Source organism: Kogia breviceps, chromosome 14 (assembly GCF_026419965.1).
Source record: "Kogia breviceps isolate mKogBre1 chromosome 14, mKogBre1 haplotype 1, whole genome shotgun sequence".
Classification (NCBI taxonomy): domain Eukaryota; kingdom Metazoa; phylum Chordata; class Mammalia; order Artiodactyla; family Physeteridae; genus Kogia; species Kogia breviceps.
In genome coordinates, this window is record NC_081323.1 from 65,651,404 (window position 1) to 65,664,321 (window position 12,918).

General features: G+C 48.0%; 1 protein-coding gene across 6 annotated transcripts in view; it reads right to left on the reverse strand.

The window, feature by feature from the left end:
• The window catches only part of MYH11 (myosin heavy chain 11), a 122,078-nt gene that overhangs the window by 31,087 nt on the left and 78,073 nt on the right, over positions 1-12,918 (reverse strand). For all 6 annotated transcript variants that reach the window (XM_067013499.1, XM_059038282.2, XM_059038284.2 and 3 more), the window contains 7 exons: positions 12,085-12,180; positions 9,461-9,579; positions 7,970-8,122; positions 6,876-7,049; positions 5,737-5,910; positions 4,022-4,136; positions 1,139-1,332 (listed from right to left, as the gene is read on the reverse strand). In XM_067013499.1, the coding sequence (XP_066869600.1) occupies positions 1,139-1,332; positions 4,022-4,136; positions 5,737-5,910; positions 6,876-7,049; positions 7,970-8,122; positions 9,461-9,579; positions 12,085-12,180 (1,025 nt within the window). The remainder of the gene's footprint in view (positions 1-1,138; positions 1,333-4,021; positions 4,137-5,736; positions 5,911-6,875; positions 7,050-7,969; positions 8,123-9,460; positions 9,580-12,084; positions 12,181-12,918) is intronic.

Genomic DNA, 12,918 nt, shown 5'->3' on the forward strand with positions numbered 1-12,918 from the left:
ATCACTTCTCCCTCCCTCACTTCCTGTCCATCACCAGTTCTATGGCTCCTACCTCCCCAATATCTCCCCATCTACACACTTCTCTCCACTACCACTGTCACTGCCATCTACTCACCACCATCTTCTCCTGTCCCAATGATCACGACAGCCTCATACTATCTTCCCACCCCGTCCTGACTCTCTTCTCCCCTTATTTGATTTCTAAAATGTGAATCTGATCACGACATACCCCTGCTTTTAAAAGCCCCCGATGGCATCCTACAGAAGGAAGGCCAAGCTCTGGTCCACCCACAGGAACTCCACAATCTAGCCCCACCCACAGTTCCAGCCTCAGCTCTTCCCAATCCCTGCCTCACACCATCACACATCAACACAAAATGACCCACCTAGCGTTTCCTTGCCCAGACCCTTCATTTCTCACCTCCACACTTTTGCTTATTCTTGTTCCTCCGCCTAGGATGCCCTTCCCACGCTGCTGTCGGCATCACCAACTTCCCATTCTCTAAGAAGCTTTCTCTGAGCCCTGAGTCTCAAGTGGGAGCCCTGGCTCTTTGGTGTTCTCATAATTTACCAGATAACATCATGGGTATCAGCTGTCTACCTCTCCCACAACCTCAGCAATACTGACATCTTGGGCTGGATAATTCTCTGTGGTGGGGGACTGCCCTGCACACTGGAGGATGTTTAGCAACATCCCTGGCTTCTATGCACTGGATGCCAGTAACTGCCCCCTCCCTGTTAAAAATGTCTCCGGACATGGCCAAATCTCCCCTGTAGAGGAGGGAGGGCGTACAATTGCCCCCAGCTAAAGCACCCCTGCCCTAGATTATAAGAAACCTGTAGGCAAGGACAATAATTTATCCAGCACCGTATCCCCAGCTCCTGGCACAAGTGGAGCTCAGTAATTATTATCTGGAATAATGGACGAATGAGTGATCTGATACCCTGTGCAGCCACTCCAGGGCTCAAAGTCCCCGGGTGCATTCTCCTTTCCTCCCTTGCCTTCTTTTGCCTCCAGGCTGGGAAATGAGCGCCTCCTACCCATGTCAGATGGAGCCCTCGGGGTGGTGGGGTGGTGGTCAAGCTTTCCTCCACCCTTGTACCCCGGTCTGCCTTCCGAGCCGGGTGGTAGTCTCACCCTCTTCTCGTGGTTGGGGATGATGCAGCGCACGAAGTTGGGGGTGGTATTCCGCAGTGTGGTCATCAGCTTCACCAGCTGCTCCTTGTACAGCTGCCCCACGGTGCGGAACATGCCCTTCTTGGTCTTGGAGGCGCTGGGCAGCGAGCTCTCTGTCATCTTGGCCATCTGGTCCAGGCCCACGATGCGGTCCACTGTGGGCACATGAAGGGTGATGTCGGCCCACCCAGGGAAACTGAACCTCCACAGCAGCCCAGGGGACCAGCCTGGAGGGTTGGGACCGCAGGTCCCCTGCTCCCTTGTGGGCACCATTCCCCATTCTTTCCTCTGCCAGCCAGCACCTTCTCTCTAGAGGCAGGTAAATGGAGGTACAGGGGGCTTTGCTTTCCAAGTACTATATTATCTATTTCTGAGACCCTGAGAGCTCCTGAGTGACAGAAAGAACAAATTCTCTCTGACATTGTCACAGAGACGTGGGAATAAATCCTGCTTTTGCCACTGCCTTGGCCTAGTGTCATTTTGTGCCTCAGTTTCTCTTTCTATGAAATGGAGTTGATGACAGCATCTACCTCCTAGGGCAGGAATAAGCGAATAAGGCATGCGAAGCGCTTACTTCCCTGCCTGCCTTCAATCCTTCATCCACCAACAAATATTTATTGAGAGCCTACTGTGTGTCAGGCCCTGGGCATACAGACGTGAACAAAACACAGACCCTGTGTCCCCCTGACCCCAGCTCATATTCTGTGGGTATTCTAATGGAAGGAGAAGACAATGATCACACATGTAGGTATATAATATTTTGGGTGGTGAAGGTGTGCTTAGAAAGATAAAGCAGGGTTAAGGTGGGTTGGGAGTGATGGGGGTGATCTCTTAGCGTGATGGGGGTGTCTCTCTGATAAACTGATATTTTTGAGTAGAGACCAGAAAGAAGTAGTCAGGTAGATATCAAAAGAAGGAATATTATGAGTAGAAGGCATAGCAAACACTCCAACATAGGAATCTGGCACTTTGATAAGTGCTCAACAAAGCAACAAAGAGTAGGTGGTGGTATTATTATTATTATTACTATTATCACCACCAAGACTCTTTTTCTTTCAGAATAGATTGAGAGACTCCTACTGGCCCAGCGGGTGCTGCACATACCAAGCCCAATTCTGGCATTGCTATAAATTTCCCTCAAAGCACAGCTTTTGCTATATCCCACAAATTTTTTTTTTTTTTTTTTTTTTTTTTGCGGTACGCAGGCCTCTCACTGCTGTGGCCTCTCCCATTGCAGAGCACAGGCTCCGGACGCGCAGGCTCAGCAGCCATGGCTCACAGGCCCAGGTGCTCCGCGGCATGTGGGATCCTCCCAGACCGGGGCACGAACCTGTGTCCCCTGCATCTGCAGGCAGACTCTCAACCACTGCGCCACCAGGGAAGCCCCCCCAAAATTTTAATAAGTAGTGTTTTCATTTTCATTGTTTCAACATGTTTTAAAATTTCCCTTGAGAAAATTAACACATGACAACACACTTCTAAATAACACATGGGTCAGAGAAATTTGTTCTTTGACCCATTGTGTTATTTAGAAGTGTGTTGTTTAACCTCCATATATTTTCAGATTTTTCAGTTATCTTTCTGTTATTTCTAGTTCAATTCCACTGTGGTCTAAGAGCAGACATTGTATGATTTCTATTCTTTTCAATTTGTTAAGGTGTGTTTTAGGGTCCAGAGTGTGGTCCATCTTGGTGAATGTTCCACATGAGCTTGAGAAGAACATGTGTCCTGCTGTTGGACAACACAGACTACAGGTGTAGTCAATTGTATCCAGTTGGTTGATGGTGTTGTGGGTTTCAACCCCACTGGCATTAGACCCCACAACTTCTGCTCCTTGTGCTCAACTAGGCTCCATGTCATAATGTCTTTGTTTGTCTGCCTCTCCCACAAGACTGTGGCTCCTTGAAGGAAGGACTTGCTGAGTTCCTCATGAGTCCTAGGTGTGAGGTATGACCCAGGTTGAGATGCTGTTACCCCATCCCAGGGCCCTGGCACCCAGTAAATGTTGGCAGAACTGAACCCCATGCCTAAAGCAAGGGCAGCCAGTCCTGTAGGCCCTAGGCCCACAGGCTCTGTGTCAAGAGTGAAATCTGCTGTGGGCACCGAGGTCCAGGAACAAAAGCAGTAAAGCCCACCACCCCTAATAGTCATTGCAGCAGCCGATATGTACTCAGTCCCTACTATGGGCCAGCAGGTGCTAAGTACTTCACCTGGATTATCTATTCTCTAATTCTTAAAGGGAACTGAAGTGTGGTCCCCAAACCAGCAGCATCAGCACCACCCAGGAACTTGTTAGAAATACAAATTCTCAGGCCCCATCCCGGTGAGGAAGCCCAGCGATCATCTGAGTTTTAACAAGCCTTCCAGGAGATCTTGATCCATGGTCAAGCTTGGCCCCACTGATCTAATTTCACCCTCACAATAATCTTAGGGGAGGTAGGGGATTATTATTATTTTTCTGGTTTTAGCAATGAGGACAGGGAAGCTTAAGGAAGTCAAGTGACTTGTCCAAGATCACACAGCTGGTACATGGCAGAGAAGAGAATTCAGTTAAGTCTTTCTGACTTCAGAAGGGGCCCTCTGACCCAACATGCCTTCTAGGATATTTCCTCCATCAGTGCCTGAGCCCTGACTCAGGACCTTCTCCCTGGGGTCCAGGTGTGGGGTTGAGGGGCTCAGGAATTTGTTGAATGTGTCAATCAGACATCATTAGCACCTGCCAACACTACCCTCTCCCCCACCGCACATAGGCCCGCCCCTCCTGGGATCAGGTGTGGGAATCAGGGGCAGCTGGAAGGGGCTAGAGGGAGTTCAGTCCTCCTGCTCCAGCAGGCAGGGCCTTACCGTCCTTCCACAGGTCGGCCACAAACTTGTCCGAGGAGGCATTGAGGAGGGAAGTCACATTGTCATTCAGCGGGTCCATATTCTTGGTCAGCCAGGCGTTTGCGTTGTAGTCCACCTGCCAAGGACCACCCCACCAGTCAGGTGCTCCTGCTTCAGTTATGAACTAAGGGCAGGGCTCCAGTCCTCCTGTTTCCCTCCCAGATCTTCCGAGGTCAGAGAGGAAACATTAGTGGTTGCCATGATGGGAATCCACAAACATCAATGAAGAGACCAATAGGTCAGAACTTTAAAGGGCTCTGCGCACAGTAGGGCATCAGCCATGGTAGCCTTTGCTAGGAAGGCCTTGTCTCTATCCTTGCCTTCTCCTAGTAAGCCTCCTCTGGCAGCCTCCCTTTTCCAGAGCCCAGCACGATGCCTGTGATTTCTGAAAGGTGTGGAGCTTCGCTGGTGGTGAATACCCTCCCCTCATACCCAAAGTTCCCCTCTCACCCAGCGAAGGCTTGACCACAATCTGGTTTTTAAATTAAATTTGGGGACCTCTTTTTAATTTTATTATTTTGACTATGAAATGGAAGGAACTGATAAACTAGCTCTGGTGGGCTATTACAGGATGTGGGTTGTTAATGGTGATGGCCAGACCTGATCTTAACTGTGTGCCAATAAAACTTTATTTACAAAAATAAGCTGTGGGCTGGGTTTGGCACATGGGCTGTAGTTCGCCAATCCCTGGTTTAGGGCATTGCTTGTTCCTATGATGCAATGAAGATACTGGGAAATCAATAAAATACTCTTAAGATTCTGCAAGTCAGACTGAGCTATGTCTTTTCTACATTATCCAGGACCCTCAGGAGCCATAGGGGAAGGTCCTGTACATTAAGAGCTATGACATGATGATGACAACGATCAGGCAGAGGCAGAGGAGGAGAAAGGAGGGAGAAGAAGAAGAGAGCCATCGCAGATTTCCCTGGGTGGCACAGGCTGGCAATGGCAAACCCAAGGGCATGATAAAGGAGATCCTTGTTGGACTCAAAAGTGGGTTTAGGGCTTCCCTGGTGGCGCAGTGGTTGGGAGTCCGCCTGCCGATGCAGGGGACGCAGGTTTGTGCCCCGGTCCGGGAGGATCCCACGTGCCGCGGAGCGGCTGGGCCCGTGAGCCATGGCCGCTGAGCCTGCGCGTCCGGATCCTGCGCTCCACAACGGGAGAGGCCGTGACAGGGAGAGGCCCGCGTACAAAAAAAAAAAAAAAAAAAGTGGGTTTATTGGTCACCCCATTCCAGTTGGCCCTTCCTGTTGGGTTTAACTTGTAGCAGGAAGGATTTAGAGTCTATATATACAAGAAAGAATTGCCTGGCCACCAAGGTTGGAGTATATTAGAGAGGCTAATATAATAGCTGTATACAATAGCCTCTCTAATATATTATATTATACATCTCCTATATGTATATAATATACAACATATATATTAGCCTCTCCACTATATTATATATTCTATATCTCTCATATACATGTATTATATATACCTTAGCCTTTCTATTATATGTTATATCTCTATATCTTGTCCCTTACTGATGCTTAGACAAATCATGTATAATACTTGGCTGGGATTTCATTTATACCAGATGTCTTTGGGTTCTGCCGTTCGCAAGTTGCTCCTACTCTGAGCACCCTGCCTGGCTCCCCTGGCACAGAGAGACCCCTGGGACATTCAGCTGGTACCTTCCCGGCATAGTGGATGATAGAGAATTCAGTTTTGTCCTTGAGTTGCTTGGGCTTCTGAAACTTGGGGTGGCTGCCCTGCTCCGAGCACAACTTCTCCACAAAGGACTTGTCTGTGGCTTTGGGGAACCAGCACTCCTCGTCCAGCAGGGCCAGCACACCTGGAGGGTTGTTCTGTGGAAGACAAGCAGGGCAGACCATAGCAAGGGTGCCCAAGTCTCAGGCTTCGCAGGAAGAGCTGGTCACCCAAACACATGCATAGGCTCCATTACTGTATCTACCTACATATAAAGGTAGATTTATGCCCTCCAACCCCGCTCCCCCAATTTATCCTCAAAGAATTATGTGCCCAGTGGACCAGCACTAGGGATGGAAGGGCCAGCCCCACCAGAACATGTTTGCTGCTGCCCCCTTGTGGGCAGTACACACACAACATCACAAGGAGTTCTAGCAAAGGAATGCATTCCTTTGCATGTAAATTCACCCAAGGGTTCCTTTGAGTAAAGTGCTTCTCTGTGGCTGAGACACTTTAAACTAAGGTGTCAGGAGCACCGCCCAATCTGCACATGCCATTTGCTCTGCTGGAATGGTCTTCACTTTTTGGACTCAGATCAGAGAAGCCTTTCCTGACTATTCTGTCCAAAGCAGGCATTCCTAAACCACTCTCCACATTGGCCGTATCAGGGGTTTTAGCTGCTTCTTTTGTTTGGTTTCATTATCTGCTCTTCCAGGAGGGCAGGGACTGCGTCCATCTCATTTACTGTTACATCCCCAGCCCCTAAAGAGAGGGCCCAGCACATAGTAGGTGCTCAGTAGATCGTCATTCAATAATTATTTCTTGTGTACCTACTATGTGCATGGTTCTAGGAGTTTGGGATGGGTCAGTGAAAAAAACGAAGATCCTTGCCTTTGGGAATGAACGACTGGGAGAGATGGGAAGGGGAGGGATGGGCACGGTGGGGAGGAATAAAAAAAGAAATAACGTTGATATGAAAATGTGGGTTAGGGGACAATGTGACTTAGTTCACAAAGATTCAGTTTACAGGCTTTCGGGACTCAGTGATGGGGGAAGCCATGCCCCATGGAGAGAGTGCAGGGTCCGCGTGCCGGCTGCATGCGAGTGTGATGTGGGGCCTTACCGGCCGCTCGATGAGCTCGATGCATGGCTGCAGGTCCAGCCCGAAGTCGATGAAGTTCCATTCGATGCCCTCGCGCTGGTACTCCTCCTGCTCCAGGATGAACATGGTGTGGTTGAAGAGCTGCTGCAGCTTCTCGTTGGTGTAGTTGATGCACAGCTGCTCGAACGAGTTCACCTGAGCACATGACAGGCCCCGTGAGCATCACGGTACAAGTCAGAGGACTTGGGGCCCCGGAGAAGCTCCGTGCTGGAGAAAGCCCCACGCTGGACACACTTTCCACAAGCCTGCTGTGCCATTTCAGCACGCAGAGAGGTCTCCGGCCCCAATGAAGGCTGCCCAGGGTTCATGAGGGCTGGCAAAAGTTACTTATTCTCATGTCACATGGTTTTAAGGACACACATGGTTTTAAGGATGCTTATCTCCATCTGCACAATGATTTATGGATAGAATAACCATGTAAGGTATTTCATCACCCCATTTTGCAGATGTGGAAACTGAGGCTCAGAGACGGAGTAATTCCATAGTAGATATGTTTTGGAATATCTGTCAATCTCAACATCTTCCCTTTCACTGAGAACTTCCCTCCAACCCATGGTAGTGGGATCCAGGAGCCATGTTACATTCCATGAAGTACTGAAAGACCCGAAAAACAGTGCTTGGCTCTGAGGTGACATGTGGCCCAACTCAGGCAGGAGTCAATAAGACTCACTTCCAAGACTTTGGGTGGAACTGTTGGAAAGAATTGGAACTGGTTGGAACTGAGAGGCAGTCTGGAGCGGTGGCAGCCATCTTGCCACCATGAGGGGAGAGCCTGCTTGAGAATAGAGCTAAGGTGGAGGATGGTGGAGAGAGGGAGATGGCAGCAGTTCAGGTCCTGCCTGTTGGATCCAGCTGTACCTCTGGCCTCAGTTTCAGAAACCAATACATTCCCCATTGGATTTCTGTCTCTTACACCCTCAAGGATTTAACCTTAACTAGACAGTCTTCCACTCTATAGTAGCCACCTGCCTTTCTCCAAAATAGTGATTTCTCCAAGTGGAAGCTAATTTCCAGAGAACCGAGACCATGTCTGTCATGAGCCTGCCAAGCTGTACCTCAAAGATCTCAAATCCAGCAATGTCCAGGATCCCCAGGAACGAAGCCCCTTGCCGGTGAGTCTTGTCCAGGGCTTTGTTCACACGGCTGAGTATCCAGCGGAAAAGGCGCTCATAAGTGGCCTTGGCCAGAGCCTCTACTGCAAAGTCTGCCTGCGGGGGCGGGGGGGCGAGAGGACATGGTTACTCCCAATGGGCTGTGTTTTCACATGAGCCTGGCTGGTGGCCCTGGATTTTTATTTTCCCTCTACCTATAATCAGTCCTTAAAAAATAAACAAAGAAAAGGAAACTATACCATCTCTACAGCCAGCAGTGAGGGATGGAGTGGTCAGACCTAGGAATGACAATGTGAATAATAATCACTTCCTGTCAGAGGGACCTGAAACAAAGTGGACTCTGCTCCATCCCAGCGATCATTTAGAGGCGGTCAGTCCTGCCTCTAGAAAGTGTATACAGTCATTTCCAAAAATTAGTTCAGACCTCGTACCTTCAATTAAGAGCTCAAGATGAGGTCAGGAGTGAGGAACTCTGCTGTTCTTATGCAGTCAGTGTTGTATCTTCAAAACCTGACATAGGACTTTGATTATTCTAGTATTGGATAGATGAAGGATGGGTGGACGGATGGATGTGAAACCAAGTCCCCCTAAAACCGAGTTCCTCTGCCGAGTTTATGATTAATCTCTCTATCAAAAATTTTATTCCCTTTCTTGTACTGTACCTGTTCCACTCAGGATTGGAGTGGGGATGGGGGCCAAAACTGAGCAGGACCCTATGGGGCCCTGACAGGTACAAAAGCCCCTCCATGTCCCCTGTTTCTTGTTTGTAGAAAAAGGGCTCCTAAGCCTTCCCTGATTTCCAAAGAGCAGATTCAAGGAGTTACTAATTAGGGAAGTGAGGGAATGCAGAAACAAGGGAAAAGCAGTCAAGAAACAATAGTGCAGGGATAAAACAGAGTCCTAGTTCCTCCTCAAGGGATACACATAACAATCTGAATCTGATACAATCTTTGAGTTGTTCTGCAGGAACTAAGACCCCCACCCAGGTGGAGGATGGAGACTACATACACAAGGGCATAGACCCCAGACTGGTTGGAAGCAGAAGGTCGATGATTAAGATTCCTGGAACACCACCCTGTTACCTCACCACCAACCAATCTGAAGAACGTCACGCCCCCTGCAACCCTGACCTCAAATGTTGCCTTTAGAAGCCCTTCCCTCACAGCCACCAGGGAGTTCAGGTCTTCTGAGCATGAGCCACCCATTCTCCTCACTGGGAACCTGCAATAAACCCTGTACTTTCCTTCACCACAAATCAGTGTCAGCAAATTGGCTTTGCTGAGTGGCTGGTGAGTGGACCCAAGTTTGGTTAGGTAACAGATGCATGGGTGGATGGACAGATGGATGGATGGGTGGATAGATGGATGGATGGATGGCTAGAGGGGTGGATGGCTGGAAGATTCTGCAGGAATAAATGGCAAGTGCATCATTTACCTGTTCTTTTGTCTGAGCTTTCTGTACCACATCCCGCCCGACTTTGATACGTGGGGTCAGGATGGATCTGGTGAAATCTGTCACATTAATTCCCATGAGGTGGCAAACTTTCTGAGCAACTGGATGGAGAAAAGAAGCATATTAAGTGTACCACAAAAGTGCAGGCTTGGAAAAGAAGGCACATAACATGGGATATTTGTGATCTGTGAATACTTTGGTTTTTCCTTGGTTAGATGGAGCATGATAGTGAACATAGCATGAAAGAGTCCTAAAAACTGCTGTTGGGCTTCCCTGGTGGCGCAGTGGATGGGAGTCCGCCCGCCGATGCAGGAGACGCGGGTTCGTGCCCCGGTCCGGGAGGATCCCACGTGCCGCGGAGCGGCTGGGCCCGTGAGCCATGGCCGCTGAGCCTGTGCGTCCGGAGCCTGTGCTCCGCAACGGGAGAGGCCACAGCAGTGAGAGGCCCGTGTACGGCAAAACAAACAAACAAAAAAACCTGCTGTCATTAGTGGCCTCACCCCCAGTGTTTGGCTAAAAGAGGCAACGATGGGGCTGGGTTGGAGGTGGGGCCCCAATTGGGGGCTTAGGGTCAGAACTAGGTTCAAATCCTTGCTCCTTTCGCACTTCCTAGCCATGTGATTTTGGGAAAGCTACTTAGCTTCCCAGACTCTTGCTTACAAAAAGGGTCAGCTATTTGGTACATTGTTGGGTTGTCAGTGGGATTAAATGAGGTAGGTATGAACCTGACATATAGTTAAATTCAATAAGCATTTGTTCCACCATTCCAAGATATATGTTGCAGCGTATGTAGTGGAAAATATATTGGAAACAACTTAAATGTCTATTCATAAGGAAGCAAACAAATATATCACAGTATTTTTATGAGATGGAATACCAAATAGCAGTTAAAGCAATGACCTGGCTTTTTCTTTCTCTCTAGACCAGTGGTTCTCAGCTGGGGATGCTTTTGCTCCCATGGGACATGGGCAATATCTGGGGACATTTTTGGTCGTCACAGTAGGGGGTGTTACTGTTAGGAAACCCTGATCTAGGCAGTTGTGAGTACAGAGTAAAAAAAAAAAGTTGCAGAATGACGCCTACAGAGTGATATCATTCATGTAAATTAAAAACACACTCACAAAGCAACGCTGTACACTGTTCAGATACATGTGTGTGAAATTATAAACATAAAACCAGAAGGGTATGTGGTGCAGCACAATTGTGGTTGGCAGGAGGTTCAGGGACTCAGTTGGGAGAATAAGAGATGTCCGTCTTCTCTATACTGTGTTTTGCTTCATTCGAAAGACAAAGGTGTATTGGAAAATATTCACAAATGTCAATTCTGAATGGTGAACATGTGGGTTCTTGCTGTATTCATGTAGTCCTGCATAAAAACTTTTTCTCCAAAAAAAACCCCAAATCCATTAGCTGCTTCCTTAACGTGAAGACTAGTGATACACGATAGTTTGGATGTGTGAGGTGGACAATAAATAGTGTAGCTTTAGGATTTTTTACCATCTCTTTTCGCGGGTGCTCTTTTGGTTTCTCTTTCCCTGAGGGTCTCTCCTCAGAGCGAGGGTTGCTTTCACTTGCTATATCTGGGAGTGTAACACATAAGAAACAGCTGGAAGGGCTTCCCTGGTGGCGCAGTGGTTGAGAATCCGCCTGCGGATGCAGGAGACACGGGTTCGTGCCCTGGTCCGGGAGGATCCCACATGCCGCGGAGCAACTAAGCCCGTGAGCCATGGCCGCGGAGCCTGTGCTCCGCAACGGGAGAGGCCACAACAGTGAGAGGCCCGCATACTACAAAAAAAAAAAAAAAAAAAAAAAAAAAAAAAAAAAAAAAAAAAAGAAACAGCTGGCAGTCAAACTGGGAGCTTGGAAAAGCAACCCAATACACAGCCTGAGACGGCGATGTTGAGGCCACAGGTGAGCATGTTGGGAACCTAGGTCATCCTTTTGCATCAGCCGCCAACAGGCACGGTGGTAGCCAGGCCATCTTTTCAAAACACGAAACACTGCTTATTTGCAGGTAGGGCTGTCAAGATTTAGGAAAAATATCTAGGACGTCCAGTGAAACTTGAATTTCAGATAAACAATGAACATTTTTTAGTATAATTATGTCCCCAATATTGCCTACAACATACTTGCTATCGAAAGTGTTTATCTGAAATTCAAATTTCACCGGGCATCCTTTATTTTATCCCACAATCCCATCTGCAGGGAAACGTGAGGTCTGTCTCCCCAACAAGACCATATATGCCATAAGAAATGGGGTGGTCCCTGTCTCACTTCCTGCTGTATCCCAGTGCCTGGCAGATAGCAGGTGCTCAAAAATATTTGTTTAATAAAACAAATGAGTGTGGGGTTTTTAGAAGAGGCACTCCCTAAGGATCCTGTCTGATCCAAAACTTAGATGTTCCCCCCGCTCTCTGACTCAAGAACTTTCCACGTAGGATCTTAAGCAGTGAAAAGTTTGAAAAAAAGAGAGAATTAAATGATAATAATCTAGTCGAGTTCTTGTTAATGCCCCAGATAACCTCATCCAGAAAAATAACCAGAGACAATGTGACCTTCCCTCCCAGCAGCGATGTCATCAGTTATTATGAAAAAGCAGCAAGCACCTGTGTTATCCGGCATGGACGCCTGGTCTGTGTTTCTTTCCTTCTTGAAGACGATATTCCCAAGTTGCAGGACGGATGACACTACCTTCAATATGGCTGAAGTGAGGAGAGAAGAACAGATAAGACACAAGTGCCAATACCAAGGTTTGGAGTCTAAAGGTCATCGAGGACCCAGAGCCAGCCTACATCTTTCCCCTAAAAAGACTCAGTTCTGAGCTTTTAGGAGAAAGCCAAAGCACCCCAATTCCCTGCTAAGGAGGAGAAAACCTGGCTGGGAGGAGCAGAATATTTTTGGATGGTTGCTAAAAACCGTGCGCTACAGTGGAATACTATGCAGCAGGGGATGGCAATCTATAGCCGGTGGACCAAATCGGGCCTAATGCCTGTCATTGTAAATAAAGTTTTATTGGAACCCAGCCACACTCATTCACTTACATATTGTCTATAGCGTTTTGCATGCTTAATGGCAGAGTTCAACCGTTGCCATGGAGATCGTATGGCCCACCAAGGCTAAAATATGTACTCTCTGGCCCTTTACAGAAAATGTTTGTCAACCCCTTCTATACAGCAAGGAGACTGAATGATTTATGACTACAAACAATAAAATTGCTGTATATCTCACAAATACTAATGCTGAACAAAGGACTCCAAATGCAAACAAGAACATACCATATAAGTCCCATTTACAGAACGTTCAAGAACGGGCAAAACTACGCTGTTAGAAGTCAGGATGGTGGTCATCCTTGACTGGGGGAAGCTACTAGAAGGAACAAGATGGAGCTTCATGGGGTCTGGTGGTATTCATGTTCTCTTAGTTATAACAGGTACCAGTTA